We start from the raw sequence: 23,751 nt of genomic DNA, 5'->3' as shown, positions 1-23,751 counted from the left end.
GTAGTGACCACCACACCTTCTGGAAACAGGGAAGGCAAACCGTTCTGGTTGGCCTAGAACTTTTGGATCTTTCTTGACCCCAAGCTGCCAAAGGTAGAAGATTTAAAAACCTGAACCAATATTTCCTTCCCCCAAACTGCAATGGGCTTCCTTTTCCCAGTTGGTCCAGGTACCATGCTCGTGGTATTTGAGAAAATCGCAAGAGCTGTGGTCAAACACATGGACACTGGTGGGGATATGATCGCTGTCAGAAGCCTCATTGATGCTGACAGATTCCACTGCTTCTATCTGGTGAAGGAGAGGAGACGTTTCTTTGGATACCAATATAAGAGAGACCTCACCCTGTAGGACATCCTGGAGATGGACAAGGGTGAAGGGCTGTTTGATAAGCTGGTTCCTGGGCTCCAAGGTCCGTATGAGGTGGGTGAGAGACTTTGTCTACGCCTACGCTACCCCACTGTCAACACCCCATTGCTATCAATGAGGTCAGCCAGTCAAAAAAGGAACCGTGGTATTTGTATGTACACGTCCATACACCTCAATTAAAGAAATGTACGGGAGAGCTGCATGGGGAGAAGGGAATAGGGGAAATGGAAATTTATTTTTATTGGAAACTCTTCTTTAATAGTCGTCTTTCCTATTTTTTTCCTTTGTAAATAATTCGCTTTTAAATTAGCCGAGGTCTTCTTGTGTGTTTATAATGTTTATCATTTAAACGGATAATTAAATGGAGGCAGTTAGCTTAGTGGTTAGGAAAGGACTCAGGCTTTAGAATTGGGGGCATCTGCCTTCGAAACCTGGCTCTGCCACACTTACCAGCTGGGTGACCTCTGGACAAGTGGTTTTATCTAAGTTTGTTTCCTCGTCTATCAACTCAAGAAGACTGTTGCAAGAATCAAAAGAGATAAATTACATAAATCATTTACCACAGTGCATGCAAGAAGGAGCATTCAATAAAAGTTCGCCTCAATCATTCTACTGGTGGCGGTTATTATTATTATCCCTTCCTGTTCCTGGAGATCATGGCTGAATGGGAAGTTGCTGGTGAGCAGAACTCCCTTAAGGGCTCAAAGGCCTTAGTAGAGAAGTCTGTTCCATCCCCCTGCTTCCAAGCTCAGCGACTCCTGGGGTTTCTTGGGTTTCAGAAGCCCCAGGATAGGTGTTGATGAACCCTCACTTGGAGACTTATTGCAGCATCTCACGCCTCATGGTGAGGAGTTTTACAGCTCAGACATCTCTGCCAAAGCCCATTTGGATCTCACCAAGAGATGGAAAAGAATTCTAACGACACCAGTGTATAGTTTTAGAGCACCTGCCACGTGCCTGGTACTGCTGTTATGTGACCAAGAGCAGTGCACAGAATACTCTGAGGTGGTGGGCTTTTCCACAAGTGGGGTTTAAGTAAGCAAGGGACTTTAGGAAATTTTCAGATTAGTATTTTTCAAAGACTCTGAGTCAAATCTCTGAAACGAGAATTGCCAAGAGTCAATTTACTAAAAGCTAATTCTCAAAAAAAAAAAAAAAAAAAAAGACAAGTTCACTGGAAACAGAAGAAAACTTTAAAGCAGGACTAGAATGTTTTGCAATGATCATCTTACTCCCCAGGGGGCAGGGGCAAGTTTAATTATGGAAAAAAAATTTTGACTAAGTCAGTTAACTTGCTTTAAGGGAAAGTCTGTCTGTTTGCATAAAAAAATTCAGAGGGAGAGATGAAACCAAACTAAAAAAGTCCTTAAGAATCAGATGAACTGGTCATTTAAATTGATTTTCAGCAACTTGGCCTGCTCCCTTTTCAAACAGATTATTATTTTTTTAACTAGATGGTGTAGATGGTGTACATCGTTGTTGTTTTTAATTAACTAAAGTCCATACTTTATTCAGATTTCCTTGGTTTTTATGTTGTGTTCCTTTTCTGTTCCAGGATCCCATCCAGGACATCATGTTACATGTAGTTGTCACGTCTCCTTTGGCTCCTCTTTGACTTGCCTTGTTTTGGATGGCCTTGACAGTTTTTTTTTTTTTTGCGGTACGCAGGCCTCTCACTGTTGTGGCCTCTCCCGTTGTGGAGCACAGGCTGCGGACGCGCAGGCTCAGCGGCCATGGCTCACGGGCCCAGCCGCTCCACGGCATGTGGGATCTTCCCGGACCGGGGCGCGAACCCGCGTCCCCTGCATCGGCAGGCAGACTCTCAACCACTGCGCCACCAGGGAAGCCGCCTTGACAGTTTTGAGCAGTAGTGGTCAGGCATATTGTAGGACACCCCTCTGATTGGAATTTGTCTGATTTTTTTCTTATGGATAGACCTAGGTAATGGGTTTGGGGGAGGAAGACTGCAGAGGTAAAGTGCTGTCCCCATCACATCTTATCAGGGTTATGTACTATCAACATGACTTCTCACTGTTGATGTTGACCTTGGTCAGCTGGCCGAGGTACTGCCTGTCAGGTTTCTCCACTGTCAAGTTACTCTTTCCCCCTGCTCCTCCTCCATACTGTTTCATTGATTGGTTGATTGATTGCTGCACCGTGTGGCTTGCAGGATCTTAGTTCCCTGACCCAAGGATTGAACCCCTGCCCCCTGCAGTGGAAGCCTAGAGTCCTAACAACTGGACCGCCAGGGAATTCCCCCATACTGTATTCTTTGTGTGCATAAGGTTTGATTTTTCTTTCTCTCTGATAAAGTACCCACAAACTTTTACGTTACTCAAGAAGCAATTGGGCCCTGAGACATTAGCGTCCCACACACAGGACTGATTTCAGGCACTATTTCTAGGTCTGTCATAGTTCCACCAGTTTCAAAATGCATTTCTTCTCTGTAAATCTGGCCCTGCCCCCCAAATCCAGCAGTAGAAGTTCTCCCTGCTCTGTAGGCTCAGAACTGGGAGGTCTGAGAGAAGGACACGCAGCCTGGCAGCATCTCCACATATGCTCCACTAGCTCCAGGGCAGCAACTGACTTGGAGTCCACGCCCTTATGCAAGGCCTTATGCAAGGCCTTATGCAAGGCTGGGCAGAGTCCACCTGGGTGGGCAACTTTCCAGACTTGCCTCACTTCACACCTGCACAGTGCACACAAACACAGAGACTGAACTCTGCTTAACTTTTATTTCCCAAAGGTCAGGGCCTCCTAATTCTTTCACTTTACTTTTCCTTGTCTCATTTCAGCCTCTCAAATAGTTATATAGGACTAGCTCACATTTACTGAACATTTAGTATGTGTGCCAGGCACTTTGTTAAGTGCTTAACTGCATTAGTTTATTAATTTCCTCAAGCACGGGAAGTAGGTACTATTAATATTTCTCCTTCTATAGAGACTTCCCTGGTGGTCCAGTGGTTAAGACAACGAGCTTCCATTGCAGGGGGCACGGGTTCGATCCCTGGTTGGGGAACTAAGGTCCCACATGCCGCAGGCCGTAGCCAAAAAAAAAAAAAAATTCTCCTTCTATAGATGAGGAAACAGATTCAGAGGTGATGTGACTTATCCAAGGTCATTTGGTAAGAAGGTGGCAGAGTGGGCTCCAGGCATGATGACTTCTGGTGAGAACAGCATTGGCTGGAGAGCCACAGCTGGAAGAATTCCTCAGAAGGGAAGGGGATCGTGGAGGGGAGCCCAGGACGGGATGCACCAGGGAGGATTTTCTAGAGAGAGATCTTTTGGGGTCAGCCTCAGTGTGACGTTTACCTTTCTCTTTCCAGGTCAAGAGGTTAAGTCCCAAGTTATGGACAGCGTAGACTCAAAGGGAAGTTTGACAGTGAAATTACCCAAAGAAAAAACACTTGACGTGGGAATAACATTCTCCAGGTCCCTGGAGCAGGGCATCGAGTTATCAAAGACCCGGATACTCCAGAAATTCCTGGATTCCATTAAGAACAAGTGAGGCTGGATGCGGGCAGCAAGGGGGAGGGAGGGAGGGAGAAGCCCATTTTGGGCACCAAGAGCATCTGAGGTGGGGGGCCCCTGGCTGGTGCAGCCTCCCACTCCCTACTCCCAGCTCTCCCCATCCCACTCCTTCACTCAAGCATGCCCTCCTCTTCTCCACCCTCAGGAAGCCTTCTCATTCTTCCAGGATCAGCCTCCAGGAGCCCTTCTTCTGAGGTCCTCAATTCACTTACTTCCCTGCTGTCCTCCAGGGTGATTGATTTCTTGGGCTTGGACCAAAACTGGCTGCTTTCAAGAGGCCACTGTCCTCTGTTTTCCTATACTGTGCTGCTCAAATCTGTGTTTTGTTCCTGTTTCACTCTGCCTTGCGGCAAGCCCGTGGTTTCCATGTTCCCTCCCCTCACTGCACTCAGAACAACTTGTGACCAGGGACTGACTTTACTAACCTCTCTGTTTATCCCCAGCACATGGTAAGTACTTGGTAAGAGAGCTGAAGTGAAGCCCAGTGAAATCAAAGCACCCCCGTTGAACATTTCCTGCACAGGAAGTGCCACCGGCCCACCCCACCAGGGTGGCACCAATCAAGTGCCACAGAAGTTCTGATAGCTGAGGGCATGGTCCTTCCAAGAGACTTAGAGGGATATCACCAGCCTTCCTCCTCAGCAGTCATGTTGTGGTCGGTATCGGTGTCTTCTTCCCTAGCTGCAATTGTTGGAAAGTGTGGATGGGTCGGGGGAAGGGGCCCCACCGCTCTCCTGGGCTAGCCCTCCCTGAGCACGGTGGATGCCTTTTGTTTTTCCTCTTTAATTAAAAACTGAAAGCCTTGCAGTGAAATTGTACTGGTCCTTTGATCTACCCCTACCCATCACGGTATTGCTAGGGAGGGGGCTTCTGCAGTTTTTCTGAGGGAACTCAATTTTTCTAGCAAGCCTGTTGTTTCTAGAGTGAAGCTATGTGGAATGTGTAAATAGAGTTGTGGGGGGGAGGGTAGGTAGAGGAAGATCTGCTCAGGCAAGGATGTAGGACTTTCTTGGGGGTCTTTTGGTTGCGAATACCAGAAGTTCCATCAGGTAGGGAGGGAGGGAGGTTTATACATACATTTATATTTGGCCGCTTGGGGTCTAGTTGCGGCATGCATGCGGGATCTAGTTCCCTGACCAGGGATTGAACCTGGGCCCCCTGCATTGGGAGCGTGGAGTCTTAACTGCTGGACCACCAGGGAAGTCCTCCATCAGGCTGTTTTAAGTCACCAAATGAATTTCTTTGTGGAATCAGAGATGCCTCATGGACCCCCAAGGGTAGACAATTCAACCAGGCCCCAGAGACCAGTGCAGGGAGCTGGAGCCCCTTCTCAGAGAAGGGGGTATTGTGGACTGGGCAGATACCTATCTCAGTGCCATGGGAAGGGCACAAGCTTTGGACTCATACAGACTGGGGTTTGTATCCCAGTTATACACTTATTAGCTGTGTGAACTTGGACCATTCACGACCTGTCTCTAAGCCTCAATTTCGTCATATGAAAAACGGATGCAATCCTGCCTACATCATAGCGGGGCGGTGAGGGTTAAATGAAATGACGCGTGAAGTATCTCACAGTGCTGGTACGCTGTAACCTTCCAGAAATGCTAGCGGGTTCCCTTCCCACTTTGCACCCCGTTCCCGCCCACAGTGGGTAAAGTGAACTGGGACGGGGGTGCTGTGGTCTTCCGGCCTCAGAGGCACTTAATCTCAAATAGAAACGAGCTGCTGGAGAGGGAGAAATGTCCCTGGGAGGTGGGGCCCCTCTCATTGCCCCTCTACTCCCTCCAGAAAGCTGAAGAGGAGTAAAGAGCCCCCTACGTTCCAATCAGTCCAGGCGATGAGAGAAGACCTTTATCTAGTGATGGAAACTCTGAAGGCGACAAAGACTGTAATCCTGAAAAGTGAAAAGCAATATATTTTTTGGGACCCCGTGAAATGTTTTGGCCCCCGATATGAACACGAGGTTAGGGTCCTGGGAGGTGGGGACTGTGGGAGAGCCAGCTCGGCTCACCCACTGCAGGTCAGGGGCTGCCTTCCAGCCGCCACACTCTTCAGCTCTTCCTTTAGACCTCTCTGAGCAGTCTTGCCTGCTCCTTGGCCTTCTTACGACTTCTCTTCTTGCCCCAACAAAGTCTGTGTGGCATCACTCAGCCTCTCCCCTGTTACTCTCTAGTGGTGCTCTGTCTTCATTTGCTTCATAGCGCTTCCCACGGTTCATAGTTACTCGGGTGTTTTTTGCTTGTTCATTGTCTTCCTCGCTTTCCGGGAGGCAGGAGGGAAGGAGCCACGATGCCTGGAACAAAACGGGCATGTTTTGTCCTCTATAAGTTTTTTTTTTTTTTGGCCACGCCACGCAGCTTGCAGGATCTTAGTTCTCTGACCAGGGATCGAACCCGGGCCCCTGGCAGTGAAAGCGCCAGGTCCTAACCACTGGATGGCCAGGGAATTCCCCATAAATATTTGTTGAATGAAGTGGAAACAACATGAGTTTTGGGGTCAGATGCGGGTTCAAATTTCAGCTATACTGGCTGTGAAACGGGCTCATCTGCTGACCCTCTCAGAGCCTCGGTTCTCTCATCTGTAAAATGAGGATAAAAATGTCTGCCTCCCAGGATTGTTTGGGAGATCAGGCAGGATAACTATGTCAAGCACTTACGGATCAATCAACCTGAGCTCGTTTTTCCTAGCACCAAACGGAAGTGACCATCACCCCTGAGAAGGTCCTGGGCTATCAAGTAAAGCAGCTAGTCTTCCCCAACGCAGAGATTATGGGTAAGCAAGGCCTAGTGGGGCGGGGTGGATGGGGGAGCCTGAACACATGAGTAGGGTGGGGGTTGATTCAGCTGGGGTCTATGTCAGCCTGGAGGGGCCCTGGTGAGCTGGAAGGTGGGGGGAAGTTCCAGGGAATGAGAAGAAGGGTGATGAAGGGTCCTTGCTCAGACACCACTGACCCAGGGTTTGCCCCAGCATGACACTAATTCTTCCCTAGAAGTGTTAACTCCCATCTCTCTCCCAGTATTTTTTTTTTCTGTTGGAGGGCAGGGTGGGAAGGTTGGGGAGAAAGAGGACCTTACAGAAAGAGAACTGAGCTTTCTTTTTTAAAAACAATTTTTTATTTTTTAATTTAATTTTTTAAATTATTTTTGGCTGCATTGGGTCTTCATTGCTGCACGCGGGCCCTCTCTAGTCGCTGAGAGCGGGGGCTGCTCTTCGTTGCGGTGCGTGAGCTTCTTATTACAGATCACAGGCTCTAGGCATGGGGCCCCCAGTAGTTGTGGCTCGTGGCTCTAGAGCGCAGGCTCAGTAGTTGTGGTGCATGGGGCTTAGTTGCTCTGCGGCAGGTGGGATCCTCCCAGACCAGTGTTACGAACCTGTGTCCCCTGCATTGGCAGGTGGATTCTTAACCACTGTGCCACCGGGGAAGTCCCAGAACGGAGCTTTTTGATAACTGGTCTTTCTCTCTTTCTCTTTTTACAAACTGGTTTAGGTATTAGGTTTTCTCAGGCAGAAAAGAAAAATCCTTTCCAGAAGGTGAGTGAGCTTCTGGGCCTCCTGTTCATCATTCCAGAATGGGCAAGGATACTATTTTTACAAAGAGGATAACAAATGGCCTGGGATTATAGAGTTCTTAGTGCTAAGAATGTAATAGGATGCACCCAGGTGGGAACTGTGGTAAGGGCAGGAGAAAAATCTGCCTGTTGGAGAAGTAGGTTGGATTGCATGTTGACCTAGGGTTTCCAGGCTCCGCCAACTTTGACTTGCTCTGTGCAGGTCAGTGTGCTGGATCCTGGGCTCACAGCCCTTACTGAAGGGTTACTGGCCTAGGAAGCACACTTGAATTGCCTGGCCAGTTCTCACACAATAGCACTAGCACTGAAAGGAGCACTGGACTAGGAGTCAGACGGTCTCAGGGCCTAGTCCTGGCTCTGCCACTCACTAGCTCTACAGCCTCCTGAGCCACGGTTATGCTGACGTTAAAATGAACTAGGGGGCTTCCCTGGTGGCGCAGTGGTTGAGAGTCCGCCTGCCGATGCAGGGGACACGGGTTCGTGCCCTGGTCTGGGAAGGTCCCACATGCCGCGGAGCGGCTGGGCCCGTGAGCCGTGGCCGCTGAGCCTGCGCGTCCGGAGCCTGTGCTCTGCGGTGGGAGAGGCCGCAGCAGTGAGAGGCCCACGTACCGCGTGGCTTCCTCTGGAATTTCAGAGTCTTTCCCTGAATCCAGTAAGGGTTGTTACTGCCTAAAAGGCCTTGTGAAGGAGTAGAGAGAAGTCTAGATGGAGCAGAAAATTCAAGAAAAATTTTCTGGAAGTTGCAGTTTCAGTCCTGGCAAGGTCTTGCTAGCTCAAAAGAGACTAAAGTGCCATAACAGAGGAGTCAGGGGATAGATTCCAGTTCCTGCCCTGATCCAAACTTGCTGAGCGGCCCTCTCTGGGCTTCCATTTCTCCTTCAATCATCTAGGCGTAATCCTACGCCTGCTGTCTCTGAGGGTGTAGGAAGGGGTCTGTAAATACAGTGCTTTGTCATTTACACACGATGAGGATGCAGGCTCCCTGGCATGGGCAGTGAGGGCTCAGAGTCCAGAATTGAAAACTTCCACCACTGGGACAAGAAGGTCCACAGGTGGGTGGAGGTGACCTGAAGACTCTCTGAGATTATTCTTCCTCTCTGCAGAGAAAGATGGCGGTTCATCTTGGTTAGGTAAGGATGGAAGCCAGCTGTGTTCAGGGTAGCTGCACTCCTCACTCTTGAGCCCTCTGGCCTCAAGAAGTGCAGCTCAGGTGGGGCAGCTGAGTCCGTGTGAGTGGCAGTGGAGCTCATTGGGAGGAGAAGGGTAGGACAGTGCCCAAAGCAGGTTTCAACTTCAGTCTGGAGAGTGCATCTGTCTCCTCTAAACACAGTGACTCTCATGGGTTGTAGACAATACCTGGGGGGAACTTTAAAAGTAGTGATACCTGAGTCCCACCTCTAGAAATTCTGACTTAAGTGATCTGGGGGTGTGGCCTGGTCTGGGCATCGGGTCTGGGCACTCCCCAGGGGATTCTCATGCACAGTCGAGGCTGAGAACCACTGCTCTAACTTCCTCTAAATCCTCACTACTCCTGCTGGGGCCCAAAGCTTGCACTTTGAATGGAAAGGACAGCATAAGCTTTGATTTCCTGCAGATGGAGAAGAATTGGGGGTTGGTATAAGACTGAGGGTGAGTTGGGGAGGTGGAAGTGGGGTCAGCGGGAGGCAATGCTGGTGGGCCTCTGGGAAGAAGGATGTTTTAACAGGGAAAGACTAGAAGAAGGGAATATACAGAGAGGTGGTCTCCAGAAGAAAGATAGATAAAGAATGGCGTCTGGGGGGCCTTGGTAATGGAGATTGCTAGGCTAGGTGGGTGGGGTTCTTAATTTCTGCCTCTACTGGGAAGTCCTTGAGTTTGGAGGATTTCCCAAGCGTGAAGGAGAGGATGCAGGACATGGTGCGAGTCCTCCAGAATCCGACTGAGGAGCGAAAAGAGGTGCTAAGCTGCTTCACCAAGTGCCTCAGCAAGGATGAAGAGCTGCAGGATCTAGAGCGAAGAGTAAGAGGCCCAAGGAAGAACTGGGGCAGAGAGAGGGAGGAGCCAGTGCGGAGACAACCTGCTATAATGGGAGTGGGCTTATCTCCCCCATCTCCTGGTCCTAGGTGTCTGAGGTCCGGCGCTCCGGGGAGCTACAGATGGAAGGCCCAGCAGGTTCTGTCATGCAGCCTTTTTAACGCTGCTGGGATCTTTTTTTTTTTTGAAACAATGAATTTTATTTTTTTTATACAGCGGTTTCTTATTGGTTATCTACTTTATACATATTAGTGTATACATGTCAATCCCGATCTCCCAATTCATCCCCCCACCCCCCCACCCCCACTTTCCCCTCTTGGTGTCCATATGTTTGTTCTCTACGTCTGTGTCTTGATTTCTGCCTTGCAAACAGGTTCATCTGTACCATTTTTCTAGATTCCACATTTATGCGTTAATATACGATATTTGTTTTTCTCTTTCTGACTTACTTCACTCTGTATGACAGTCTCTAGGTCCATCCACGTCTCTACAAATGACCCAATTTCGTTCCTTTTTATGGCTGAGTAATATTCCATTGTATATACGCTGCTGGGATCTTGATAGAGGAGCACACAGAAGCCGTTTCGGATTTCTTGGATGACTTGATGGGTGAGGAGGGGTTTGGATGTAAGCTGGTGTGGAGGAAATGCTGAGCAGAGGGGCCTGTGGGGAATCAAATCTTGGGAGGAAGAGGGTATACGCTGCCTTTTACATTTTGTGAGGCATAGAACTTCACACTTCAGACACTGGCCATCTTTCCCAGGCCAGGGATTGAGGGACAGCCTCCTCTTCCCCTACGACCTCCTGCAGGCTAAGAGGAAAGCAGGAGCCCTTTGGAAGAACCTCCATCTAGCACTCCTTGGGGCTCTCTGGAACTTCTGATGCTTGTCCCAGCTCTCACCAGACAGTGAAGCCCCGTCCCACTATGTGCCTCGCCTCTCTACCAGCCACCCTCCTTTTTGCCCCCTGAGCTGTCTGAGGAGGGGCGGCTTGTTGCTGAGGCCCTAGTTAAGGGGACCCTGCCCTTTTTGAAGGACAAGGTAAGACAGCCTGGGCTGAGGGCCCAGGTCCTAGTGGAAGTGAATGCCTGTGCTCTCAAGGATCCAGAAGTCCCAGTGACGAGTCCCTTCCTACTTCATAGTCCTCTGCCAGCTGTCTGTGCAGCTGGTTTGTGGCAATTCCCCAGATATATAGTTTCCAGGACAACTTAGGATGGGCTTTTTAGGCTCTGTTGCTTGCCTATGGGCAAGAAAGGGGGTTGGAAAACTGTTAGTCCCAGGAGGGCAGTTGGCCCCACCTTGACTGATCAGCAGTGCCTGTCACTATGTTGCGAGTTTGAGGGTCTCCAGGCAAGAGTGCCGTGGTGGATTGCTACGTCTGCCATGGGCTCAGGATTGAGGAGTGCAGCCAAATATTTGCCATTTCTGGCATATTTCCTTATTTCTAGATTTTACAGTCTGGTGGGTTTCCTTCCAGGTGGAGCCTATCCTGGAGCAGAACCAGGGTGAGCAGCCCCGTGACGTGGGCTGTGACCCTGAGGCATGGACTCTCCGTGCCCTCTACGTTGTTGTCTCCATCCTGCTGCAGCTGGGTGAGAATTCTACCTCTGTGTCTTCCTAATACCATGTCAGCTCTTTTTTTAAAAATAACTTTATTTATTTATTATTTATTTTTGGCTACGTTGGGTCTTTGTTGCTGTGCGCGGGCTTTCTTTAGTTGGTGCGAGCGGGGGCTACCCTTCTTTGCGGTGCACGAGCTTCTCACTGTGGTGGCTTCTCTTGTTGCGAAGCACGGGCTCTAGACGTGCAGGCTTCAGTAGTTGTGGCACACGGGCTCAGTAGTTGTGGCTCGCGGGCTCTAGGGCGCAGGCTCAGTAGTTGTGGCGCACGGGCTTAGTTGCTCCGCGGCATGTGGGATCTTTCCAGACCAGGGCTCGAACCCGTGTCCCCTGCATTGGCAGGCGGATTCTTAACCACTGTGCCACCAGGGAAGTCCCTCCTGTCAGCTCTTTAAGCATTCTCCCCACAAGCCTCTGGGTGCTCCCCTCCCCAGTCCATTCTCACCATCCCTATTCCCAATCACCAGAATGATGTCTTTAAAACAAGCCGCTATTTTTTGATACATCCCATTTACCATGATAATGTCCAAAAATCAGCCTGGATTGTATGATTAAAAGTGGCAGATTGATCATATTAATTTCCTCTCCCTCTTGAAATCTCACTAAATGAAAATAAAGCGATGGAAAAGATAGAAACCCACAGAATAAAGAGAATTAGGCAGCAGATAAGGGATTTCAACACATCTTTGGAAGCAAGGAAGCAATTATAGGAGTGTAAGCTAGGAGACACGGGACTGAGGGATGCGTAGGAGTGTAGGAGGAGACTGCTGGTTTTCATCATAAGCCTTTTAGTTCTATGTAACATTTTTCAAGACAATGTAATTAAAAGCAAAAGAAATATATATTTGTTGTAAAGCATTTCAGATATTTCTCAGTCCAAGGTGAAGGCACCCTGTGATCCCCCTTCTCCCTTTAATATAACCACCATTAACACTTTGGGGTATGTGAACATTTTTTCTATGGAGCAGTTTTAAAAATGGTAACTTAAACATTAAACTAGGAATGATATAGCATACATTTGTTTTGTATCTATCTTTTGAACTAGTCACTTTCACATTTAAATTTGTAAAAATATTATATGCAACAGGAACTCTCATAAGTGCTGTCGGAGTGTAGCTTGGTCCACCACTTTGGAAAACTGTTTACCAGTATCTACTAAAGCTAAACATATACCTATGACTCAGCAACTCCACTTCCTTGGCATATACCCAAGAGAAATGAATGCACGTTTTCACCATAAGATTGCATGCACAGAAACGTTAAAATAAGAGCCCCAAGCTGAAAACGATTCAAATGTCCAATAATATTAGTATGGATACATATACTGAGGTACACTTATGCAGTAAAAGAGAACAAATTACTGCTACACATAACAACATGGATGGTTCTCACAGACAGAATGCTGAGCAAGTGAAGCCAACACAAAAACACATGGGTCTTCCGAGAAGTAGGTGCCAAAATGGAATCAGATATGCAAGGGACTTAATAGGGGGAAAGCCCGTGAAGAATAAAGGGAGGGAGCAGGAATCGGCATGGCAAACCTTCAAATCACAACGAAGGTCTAAAACTTGGGAATGGAGAGGAGGAGGGAAAGACTAAGTAGGAAGGGTCTCAGGTGGCAGCACAGTCTGAGGGTCTCAGCCAAGCCAACCTGAGCAAAGGTGGTCTGCCGGAGGGCCCCCCATCAAGGCAGAAGGGCCAGGCTCCAGTACCTCATACTCAGCTTGTGGCTGGATGTAGCCCCGGGGAGCTGGGGCTCAGAAGACAGATCTGCAGCGGGGTAAGCTAGAGGTTCTCGGTCAACTCTGCTTCCCACAGCAGGTTCTCCTAAAGAAAATCCGGGTGGTACCCTCCGTGGCCACTACAATACTGTATGATTCCATTTATATGAGGCTCAAGAACAGGCAAAAGCAAGCAATAGGGGTAGAAGTCACAATAGTGGTTATCTTAGTGGGGACAGTAGTGACTGGGAAGGGGCATGAGGGAATCTTCTGGAGTGCTGGAAATATATCAAGATTCACTGAGCTAACATTTAAGATCAGTATATGTTACTGTAAGTGTATTATATTCAATACACCAATAAAAGTCTTAAAAAAACACACAGTATATAACTCCATGTAAATGAAGTGAAAAACAAGCAAAACTACATGATGGTGGTAGATGTCAGAATAGTGGTTATCTCTGGGGCTTCCCTGGTGGCACAGTAGTTAAGACTCTGTGCTCTCAATGCTGGGGGCCCGGGTTTGATCCCTGGTCAGGGAACTAGATCCCACATGCATGCTGCAGCCAAGAGTTCACATGCCACAAATAAGGAGTCCACATGCTGTAACTAAGGAGCCCTCGAGCTGCAACTAAGGAGCCTGCCTGCCACAACTAAGACCCAGTGCAGCCAAAAAAAAAGAAAAAAAAAATAGTGGTTATCTCAGTGGGTGCAGTATTGCCTGGCAAGGGGCATGAGGGAATTTTCTGGGGCACTGGACATATTTTATATCTTGATCTGGATAGTGGTTACATGGATGTGTAACCACGTTTACATGTGTAAACCTTTATTAAGCTAAACACTTAAGATCTGCGCACTTTACTGTGAGTTTTTATCTCAATAAAAACTTTAAAAACATAATATATGCATGTGAGGACATATTTGAACAGTACAGAAGAATATAAACAAATTAAGTTTCCTTTCAAACCCCTGAACCCTATAACCTAGTCCCACTTCCTTGAGACACCCATATTAACAGTTTTAGTTTTTATTACAACTAAACATGATATTCTTATATTTATTCTTGATTTATTAATTTTATTTATTTTTTAAAGGTTTTTTTTTCTTTTTTTGGTTGCATTGGGTCTTTTTTTTATTTTTTAATTTTTTTTTTATTTTTTGCGGTAAGCAGGCCTCTCACTGTTGTGGCCCCTCCCGCCGCGAAGCACAGGCTCCGGACACGCAGGCCCAGCGGCCATGGCTCACGGGCCCAGCCGCTCCGCGGCATGTGGGATCTTCCCGGACCAGGGCGTGAACCCGTGTCCCCTGCATTGGCAGACGTACTCTCAACCACTGCACCACCAGGGAAGCCCTTTAATTTTTTAAAATTTGTTTTTTGACATAAGGTAGATAGCTAGTGGGAAGCAGCCGCACAGCACAGGGAGATCAGCTTGGTGCTTTGTGACCCCCTGCAGGGGTGGGATAGGGAGGGTGGGAGGGAGGGAGACGCAAGAGGGAAGAGATATGGGAACATATGTATATATATAACTGATTCATTTTGTTGTAAAGCAGAAACTAACACACCATTGTAAGGCAATTATACTCCAATAAAGATGTAAAAAAAAAATTTTGTTTTTTGGCTGTGTTGGGTCTTTGTTGCTGCACGTGGGCTTTCTCTAGTTGCAGCGAGTGGGGGCTACTCTTCGTTGTGGTGTGCAGGCTTCTCCTTGCCATGGCTTCTCTTGTCGCAGAGCACAGGCTCTAGGTGCGTGGGCTTCAGTAGTTGTGGCACGCAGGCTCAGCAGTTGCAGCGTGCGGGCTCCAGTAGTTGTGGCGTGCAGGCTCAGTAGTTGTGGCTCGCGGGCTTAGTTGCTCCATGGCATGTGAGATCTTCCTGGACCAGGGATCAAACCCGTGTCCCCTGCATTAGCAGGCGGATTCTTAACCACTGCACCATCAGGGAATTCCCTGCATCAGGTCTTAGTTGCGGCATGCAGGATCTTCCTTGAGGCATGCGGGATCTTTCGTTGTGTCGTGTGGGCTTCTCTCTAGTTGTGGTGTGCAGGTTTTCTCTATCTAGTTGTGGTGTGTGGGCTCCAGGGCACGTGGGCTCTGTAGTTGTGGCACACGGGCTTAGTTGCCCCACGGCATGTGGGATCTTAGTTCCCCGAGCAGGGATGGAACCTGAGTCCCCTGCATTGGAAGGTGGATCTTTACCACTGGACCATGAGGGAAGTCCCTTGATTTATTAATTTTATTTTATTTATTGTTTTTTTTTAAGATTTTTTTTTTGATGTGGACTTTTTTTTTTTTTTTTGCGGTACGCGGGCCTCTCACTGTTGTGGCCTCTCCTGTTGCGGAGCACAGGCTCCGGACGTACAGGCTCAGCGGCCATGGCTCACAGGCCCAGCTGCTCCGCGGCATGTGGGATCTTCCTGGACCGGGGCACGAACCTGCGTCCCCTGCATCGACAGGCGGACTCTCAACCACTGCGCCACCAGGGGAGCCCGGTCAACTGATTTTTGACAAAGGAGCAAAGGCAATTCAATGGAGGAAGGATAGTCTTTTCAACAAATGGCGCTGGAACCATCCATATGCAAAGAACACGAAACTATATAATTTCTAGAATACAACAGGAGCAAACCTAGATGACCTTGGGCTTGGTAATGAGTTTTTAGGTATGACACCAAAAGCATGATCCATGGGGAAAAAATTGGTAAATTGAATTTTACTAAAATTAAAAACTTCTGCTTAGTGAAAGACATTGTGAGAAGAATAAAGAGACAAGCCACAAAATGGGAGAAAATATTTGCAAAACACATATCCGATAAAGAACTTGTATCTAAAATATACAGAGAACTCTTAGAACTCAACAATAAGAATGACTAATCCAATAAAAAAAATGGAGAAAGATCTGAACAGTAGATATACACATGACAAATAACATATGAAAAGATGCTCAGACCAGATGTCATTAGGGGATTTAAAACTAAAATGACAATGAAATATCACTATATACCTGTTAGAACGGCCAAAATCAAAAACACTGAAAATACCAAAAGCTGGTGAGGATGAGGAACAAGAAGAAACACATCCATTGCTGGTGGAAATATAAAATGGGAGACCAAGTGGGGACACGGTTTGGCAATTTCTTACAAAACTAAACATAATTTTACTATACAATCCAGCAGACATGCTCCTTCGTATTTACGCAATTGACTTGAAAACTTAGGCCCATACAAAAACCTGTACACAAATATTTATAGCAACTTTATTCATAATCACCAAAAACTGGAAGCAACCAAGATGTCCTTGACACACCCATATGATGGAATATTATTCAGCAATAAAAAATGATCTATTAAGTCACAAAAAGACATGGAGGAACCTTAAATGAATATTGGTAAGTGAAAGAAGCCAGTCTGGAAAGTCTACATACTGTACAATTCCAAGTTTATGACACTTTGGAAAAGGCAAAACTATAGAGGCAGTAAAAAGATTACTGGTTGTCAATGGCTCTGGGGTAAGGGAGAGAGATGAATAGGTGAAGCATAGGGCATTTTAAGGGTGGTGAAACTATTCTGTATGAAACTTTAAGGGTGGACACATGTCATTATGCAGTTGTCAAAACCCATAGAACTGCAGAACACAAAGAATGAAACTTAATATAAACTATGAACTATAGTTGATAATAATGTATCAACATTGGTTCATTAATTGTAACAAACGCATCACACTAATGCAAGATGTTAATAGGGGAAACTGGGGAGGGATGAGGGTGTGGGCTGGAGTGGGTATATGGAATCCTGTATAATATCTGCTCAATTATTCTGTAAACCTAAAACTATACTAATAAATTCTATTATTCTAAAAACAAACTGAAAGCAAAGACACCAAAAGAAATAACTTTTTTGGTTCTAATTATAAAGGTAATATATATGCCTTTATATAAGAGTGATATCAAACAAAATAATACATGGAAAGTACAACGTTTTTATTATATTATACTTTGCTACTTTTCTTTACCTTAATATAGTCTTAGGTACACGGAAACAGATTGTTTGTAAACAACAAAACATATTTCAATAAAACTCATCCACTCATACTTACACTTTCCTTTGCACACTGGAGATATTAAATGCCTTCTTAGAAATGCCATGTCAACTATCTTTTTAGGGTTTCTAAAAGGTATGTTTTCCAATGTTTTGGTCTTACTGATCTTACTTACTGGAACTATCTATGACACTCTGGGATGTGAACAAATCATCTTATGTTCGCCACCTCCACAAGCAAGTAACAATGCTTTCACCTCTAGTCTTCACGTTGCAGTTTTTGTTTGAAGTTTTATGGGCAAGATTTAGCTCCATAGATTTGGATAGAAACGCAGGTCTGACATGTAACATCAACATCAGGACTAAAAGTCCCAGGACCACAAACCACTGCAGAGGAAAACACAATGGAGTAGATTATTATAATTTCAGTTAGAGGTATCTTATACCAATAATACAAATTGCCATTAATGTCACACCATTGACATTCTATATCTATGTTATACTATGAGTAATGTTCAGCCAGTTAAGGTGTGGAAGATTATTATGAGGTTTTTTCCTTGGCTGCACTGAGCGTGTTGCAGGATCTTAGTTCCCTAACCAGGGATTGAACCCAGGATTTCACGGAAGTGAAAGCGCAGAGTCCTAACCACAGGACCGCCAGGGAACTCCCCATTTATAAGTTTTAAACATTGTTATCTGATCATCTTAAAGACAGAAAAGAGTTAGAATCTTATCTTTTTCCTTTAGCATCAGCATTTTACAGTGTCTTCTGCATTGCTTCATTTATGAGTTCCTATTTCTTGTTTTCTAGTTCCTATTTACAATTTCTAGGCAGGACCATTTTGTTTTCTTTCATAGTATAGTAGCTTAAGTCAGAAGGGCTTCCTTGGTGGCGCAGTGGTTAAGAATCCACCTGCCAATACAGGGGACACGGGTTCGAGCCCTGGTCTGGGAAGATCCCACATGCTGCGGAGCAACTAAGTCCGTGCGCCACAACTACTGAGCCCGCGAGCCACAACTACTGAGCCCATGCACCACAACTACTGAAGCCCACACCTAGAGCCCGTGCTCCACAACAAGAGAAGCCACTGCAATGAGAAGTCCGCGCACCGCAACAAAGAGTAGCCCCCACGCACCACAACTAGAGAAAGCCTGCACGCAGCAACGAAGACCCAACGCAGCCAAAAAAAAAAAAAAAAAAACTACAGAAATATTTTGTAATACAAAAGATTACATTAGCAGAATTCATATACATGAAGATAAGTATATTTAGAAATTTGGGCTTTGAATTTTTACTTCCCTTTAACTAAACATATTCTTTTGGTAAAGAGAACCACTAAAAATATTCAACTGAATTATGCTAAGTGAATTCTGACTATATAACCTAAATAATTAGATATTTATATTTTATAATTACCACAACAGGTAGCGCAATTGCTGTGGAGACCTTCATTTTTTCCAAAGCCTGGATGACAGCTATCTATTCGTACTATCTGAAAACTGTGGTCCACAAAATGCATAGCTGGTAGAGTGTTATTAAAATTATGGTTGAAAATATATGCTTGGCTCCGGAAAAATTCTTCTATTCGATTTCTTGCCTAAGATTTAAAAACACCAGAGAGAAGTACAATTACTAAACTATGAACCAAATTTCTCCTCCTGTATCAGAGGCAATGAAACGTAATACAAACATGCCATTGCTTTACACAACAGATGAATTCCCGAAAAGTTGCATGTTAATACTAAAATTAGTTTAGCCTTGACCTTATCGATTATTGTCAATTTTTATGCACAACAGTTAAGAAAAACTAAATTGAGGTTAAAAAGCACTTGTTTTGAATTATTTGCATCATGTCTATTCCATATGTAGATAACCGGGAGTTCATTATTTCTAATTCCAAAAAGCCACGCAAGGGGCTTCCCTGGTGGCGCAGTGCTTAAGAATCCGCCTGCCAATGCAGGGGACACGGGTTCGAGCCCTGGTCTGGGAAGATCCCACATGCCGCGGAGCAACTAAGCCCGTGTGCCACGTCTACTGAGCCTGTGCTCTAGAGCCCGCGTGCCCCAACTACTGAAGCCCACGCACCTAGAGCCTGTGCTCCGCAGCAAGAGAAGCCACCGCAATGATAAGCCCGCACACTACAACAAAGAGTAGCCCCCGCTCACCGCAACTAAAGAAAGACCACGCGCAGCAATTAGGACCCAACACAACCAAAAATAAATAAATAAAATTAAAAAAAAAAAAAGCCAAGCAAAATGGAAACCAAAACTTTTCTCTAATCAGCATTACAGGCTAATGGTGTAAATTTTGTTTTATTTTTTGAGCATGGGGCTTAAATAATAACTAATAATAACCCACAAACCATGCACAATATTAAGGGTATGCGCTCAGGGATAGAGGGGGAGAGTGAAAGGATTTTTTAGACTATGTCCTTAGCCTCTAAGGAGGCAGAGGAGAGAGCAACTATTTTGATCAGTACAGATACAATTTTGGAAGAACCACTGTTTTAACCTAGGTTGACATGATTGTAAGGTGGTTCTTCAAGCTGCTGCTTAGTTACATTTGGCGAACAAAGACCAGTGATCCATCCTTCTGTCATAGGAAAAATACATAATATTAACCTGGGGAGCTATATAACATTCCAGATGTACTCTTCCACAACAAAACATTTTAAAATAGCCAAGATTGCAACAATCTCAGTTTATTAAACTGAAACCAAAAATCAATAATACTTCATATTTCAGTTTTTAAATAGCTTTGTATACTATTCAAATACTTTCCCCTTACACTGAAATTCTCACCTGGAGGATATTATGGTTAGTGTTATCTTGACAGTCAACAGACTCATTGCATTTACCTTTCCACCCTGGTGCAAAAGGATTAACTGGAGGGGGAAAAATAACATTTTCACAGAAAGATTCCAAAAAGTTCCAAACATTCCAATAAAGCTCCAAATGCTGAATTCAGTATGCATGTGTGCATGTGTTTAATCTATGTAATTCTAGTAATAAAGTAAAGGTGCACAATTTGAATGATTTATACATTATGATTTCACTCCATCTGGGGGCTAATGGAGGTAACTACAAGGCTTTAAAATGAATAGTAATAATTCTGGGTTGGTTTGGTTTGGTTTCTCCCTTTTGTTAAGTTCTCAAAAATACAATTTAAAATTCTATAAGAAGTTATAAGTTAAATATTAGCTGCATAATTAAAGCCCATATTTATAAAATGATATTAAGTTCTAAAAGACAGGCAACAATATATCATAGTTGAAGGCAAATAATGTGTTAATTTTTAAAACCACAACCAGGTTAAGACCAACAACATACTTTAGTGCTTAACAAACATTTAAGGCCTACTATTTATAAGCTTTCTATAATAATATGGCAATTAATTTTGTAATTAAGATTAAACACATAAAATTAAAGAAATATTAAAACTTTTTTTACCTTGAAAGGCTATAAATAGCTCAGGAATGAGGCCATGTTTTGGGACTTTAACAAAATGGCATTTATATGATGGTTCTACGATATGGCATGACAAATCAGAGATTAAATTATCCAAGATTTTCTTCAGCAGTCTAAAAAGCAGATCATTATACTTCCCTACACAAGATTTTGTGGTAAAACGTACAGCCATCTGATATGAATAGTCAGGTTCCCGGTAGGCTTTAAAAAAGATGAGAATAAAACAATTGTGCCTAGCATTAATTTCCAAATAACATGTAATAGTTAATCCCATCAATCTTGCAAACCAGCACAGAAACTTAATTTATCTAATAAAATGGGTTTTTTGGGGGTATTTTATTTTTTCTAATAAAATGTTTTAACAGTTTGTCCTCACAAAAAGATATAAAACGAATAACTTTAATGAAAAAGGTTATTTTCATCTGCTATATTACCCACTCAGTACAAGAGATTGTATGGTTTCTGTGGGCTGGCTATATATGTAAGTTAAAAGGATCAAGAAAAAAATAAGATTTTGATGGTGAGGGTCTTAATTTACAGAAGTGTTGCTGTCAGCACAGTCCAGTGAAAAGGATCATTAATTTGCTTTTATGGAATTAAACATAAGTTTTTAAATTACCTGGCAAAGTTGTGATAATGTAGATTGTGCCTGCATACCTACAGTGGGAAGTGGGAGGCTGAAAAAGGATTATTTAGGACACACTATTTTGATGTCAGTTTAAGAGTTTGCCTAGTCAAATACACCCAAAATACTCTATAAGTCATAATGATTATATATAAGACTCATTTTCACTAAATGAAGAAACCATATACTTAATTCTGATCCATATTAAATGTTTAAGTTAAAATGTGCCTATATTCTTACCAAAGATCATAAAGTCATATCTCTGCTTTACTACCTTTTCTTCTTGGGTTTCTGCTTGGACAGTCTTATAAGAAAGAGTGCATGTGTAAAGTCCAGACAAAGGCTCCAGAAAGTCTTTCACCATCAGCTTTCCTGTTTTGGTTATATTTATTTTATTATTTCCTAAACAGAAAGAGTAAATTGCTTGGTATTTAACATGTAACAATTCAAACAGTATTTAGTAAACTTGGGGTTACAAATAAATACAAAAATTTAAAAATTAATGGACTATTTTAACTTCAAGAATTCAACAAAATCGTAACTCTGTCATATTACTCAATGGAAAACCACATGAGATAAGTACACTTTTGAAATATATTTTGGTTTTCTTTAATTCATTTCTTGGCATCTAATTTCAATTGATTTATGCCAGTAATTCTGTAAGTGAGATCACACTGCCTTATAGTTCTATGCAATTTCTTCACATAAGACAGAAATTAACAATGCTCATATTATAAGACACCCTCCTAACATCGTGAAAAATTACATTATTAGTTACCTCATCTCCTATAACAGGTGTTGCAAGGATAAATTTTAGGTTTTATAAGAACTTCTGAACTAATACAGCTTTGGGAAGTAAGGTACAAAAATTACTGCTTCAGTTTTTGCCTAAGGAGAAAATAAGGCACAGACCAAGATATAATATGATTGTCTAAATATGGAGTAAGTGAATCTGTAGTTAAAATTAAATTTCAATTTGTTCATTCCAATAAATGACAGCGCTTTTCTTAAAAAATGTTTGCATCATTAAGAAAAGAAGATATTAAAATCGAATAACTTACCTGTTAATGGCTTTTCATTAGGCCCAACCCATAAGTAGGTGGGGTCCACTGTTTCTTTTTCAGCACATTTCAAATCCATACAGACAAGGATTGGGCTATTGTGATGTAATTTTACATATAATTTCACTGTGACAAAAATAAAACAATATATAACTACATTATATAGCAAAATTAAGAAACACACTTCCTACCATTTTTTCCCAAAGTTACTTTGATTAGTTCTTTCTGGATTTCACTATTTTAAAAATCAGCATATCATTATAACATTTGGAATGCTAAAGTCCGTTCTGCTTCTCATAGATCTTAAAACTCTAGACTGCTACAGAGTCGATATTTTTTTTTCTGTGATATTATAGTGTTGTTTATAAAAATGTACATAATACATTTTATTTTTTTAATATTTATCAATTTATTTATTTATTTTGGCTGTGCCACGTCTTAGTTGCTAAAATGTACATAATACATCTTGATGTACGCATTCAGAACTAACTAGAATAAAAAAAATTTGAAGGGTTAGTGGAATCAAATTAAAGATCAGAAAAGGATCTTTTGGTTGCAAAACTATTTTAAAGATGATCGTTGTCATCCGCAAGGCAAACATGATATTTAACTATAAATTTCCTCTGTTAGGAACAATAATTAAATGGGACAGACAAGGAAGATTTTCTGCAGTACCTATTCTGTTTCGGATTTGATGGAAGCAGCAACAATGTGCTTGGAACAAATACAGTCCCACAAGATATTAATTTTAAAGCCTACTGAATGCCAGGCTCTGAACATATAAAGAAGACAGTGTCCTACAATTTGGTGGTGGCAGGGAAGGGGAGGGCCGCCAAACACGGAGAGATTCCAAAGCAGACCAATGCTATGAACCGGCCCAAAGTTATCTAAAATGAGCCTTGTGACTAATTTTCCTTGGCGAGTGTGAGAAAGTTTCATCACAGTGACAAATGACATTTGAGCTGAGCCGTAAAGGATATGTAGGAGTTCTAGTTAACAAGGGAAGGGATAAGGGCATTCCAAACAGAGGGACTTCCAGCCCCGGAAATCACTCCTCTGAGGGGGCCTCGCATGTTGCAAAGCAGCGGGGACACCTGGAAGTGAGGTGGCATCAGAGAAAGAGATCTGAATGGAATCTTAGCTCCTACCGAGCTATGCAGCTTTAGGTAAGGTGATTCAACTGACGCGTAGTGGCGTCGCTGTAAGGATGAAACGATGCAACAACCTACGGGAAGTGCAGAGCACACAGTATACGTTCAATACATGTTTGTTCCATTTCCCTCCTCGGGAAGAACCTTAGCAGAGCCACGGAACCCCGGCTCTTCGGGCAGACTCTAGGAGTGAAGAGGTCCTTATTACCTGGGTGTCCCGGCTTGCCATAAATGAAGCCTTTCTCAGTGCGCTCGGAATTACGCTGCCATCCAACTGCGGAGGAAAGAAACCACTGACTTTTTACGTAGAAGAGAAGCCAGGGCTCAGAGTGGGGCGGGGCGGGGCGGAGGAGGCAGGACGGAGAAGATGGGAGAGGCCAGGGGACCTGGCGGGAGGATCCCCACCTCCTGTGAGGTACCAGAGCACCGCGGAGAGCAGGACCCACGCTCGCATCACGGCTCAGGGGCTAGCGTCGAGGAGCGGGCTCCTTCCTACCTCAGCCCCAGCGCAACGCCTCCCCATCTCTCCTCCACCGAGAGGAGCAAACCGACGGGGGTCGACTCCCCTAACTGTCCGACGCTACAGCGGGAGCGGACG

General features: G+C 44.3%; 2 protein-coding genes across 4 annotated transcripts; one reads left to right on the top strand and one right to left on the bottom strand.

Moving 5' to 3' along the window:
* Positions 1–110: 110 nt before the first annotated feature.
* On the top strand, positions 111–11,099 carry GSDMB (gasdermin B). The gene is given in 10 exon segments (XM_032617479.1): positions 111–409; positions 3,693–3,870; positions 5,686–5,860; positions 6,585–6,669; positions 8,570–8,591; positions 9,302–9,464; positions 9,569–9,617; positions 10,005–10,086; positions 10,447–10,519; positions 10,956–11,099. Coding segments are annotated over 10 exon segments (1,239 nt in total). The 5' UTR covers positions 111–141.
* A 5,084-nt stretch (positions 11,100–16,183) lies between these two features.
* On the bottom strand, positions 16,184–23,751 carry ZPBP2 (zona pellucida binding protein 2). Of its 3 annotated transcripts, XM_032618093.1 has the most exons (8): positions 23,559–23,751; positions 23,362–23,427; positions 22,003–22,128; positions 21,182–21,343; positions 20,299–20,517; positions 19,651–19,733; positions 18,266–18,446; positions 16,770–17,235 (listed from the first exon to the last, which is right to left on the bottom strand). In XM_032618093.1, exons 1-8 carry the CDS (start codon positions 23,605–23,607, stop codon positions 17,141–17,143), a joined length of 981 nt encoding a protein of 326 aa, XP_032473984.1. In that variant the 5' UTR covers positions 23,608–23,751; the 3' UTR covers positions 16,770–17,140. The 3 variants fall into 3 exon arrangements, 2 of the variants coding, with proteins under 2 accessions (XP_032473984.1, XP_032473985.1); XR_004347729.1 differs by lacking the exons at positions 19,651–19,733; positions 20,299–20,517 and having other exon boundaries at positions 16,184–17,235; XM_032618094.1 differs by lacking the exons at positions 16,770–17,235; positions 20,299–20,517 and having other exon boundaries at positions 18,398–18,446; positions 21,216–21,343.

The sequence above is a fragment of the Phocoena sinus genome, chromosome 20 (genome assembly GCF_008692025.1).
Source record: "Phocoena sinus isolate mPhoSin1 chromosome 20, mPhoSin1.pri, whole genome shotgun sequence".
Taxonomy (NCBI): Eukaryota; Metazoa; Chordata; class Mammalia; order Artiodactyla; family Phocoenidae; genus Phocoena; species Phocoena sinus.
Note: the sequence above shows the minus strand (reverse complement) of the source record. Positions and strands in the feature narration are given on the sequence as shown.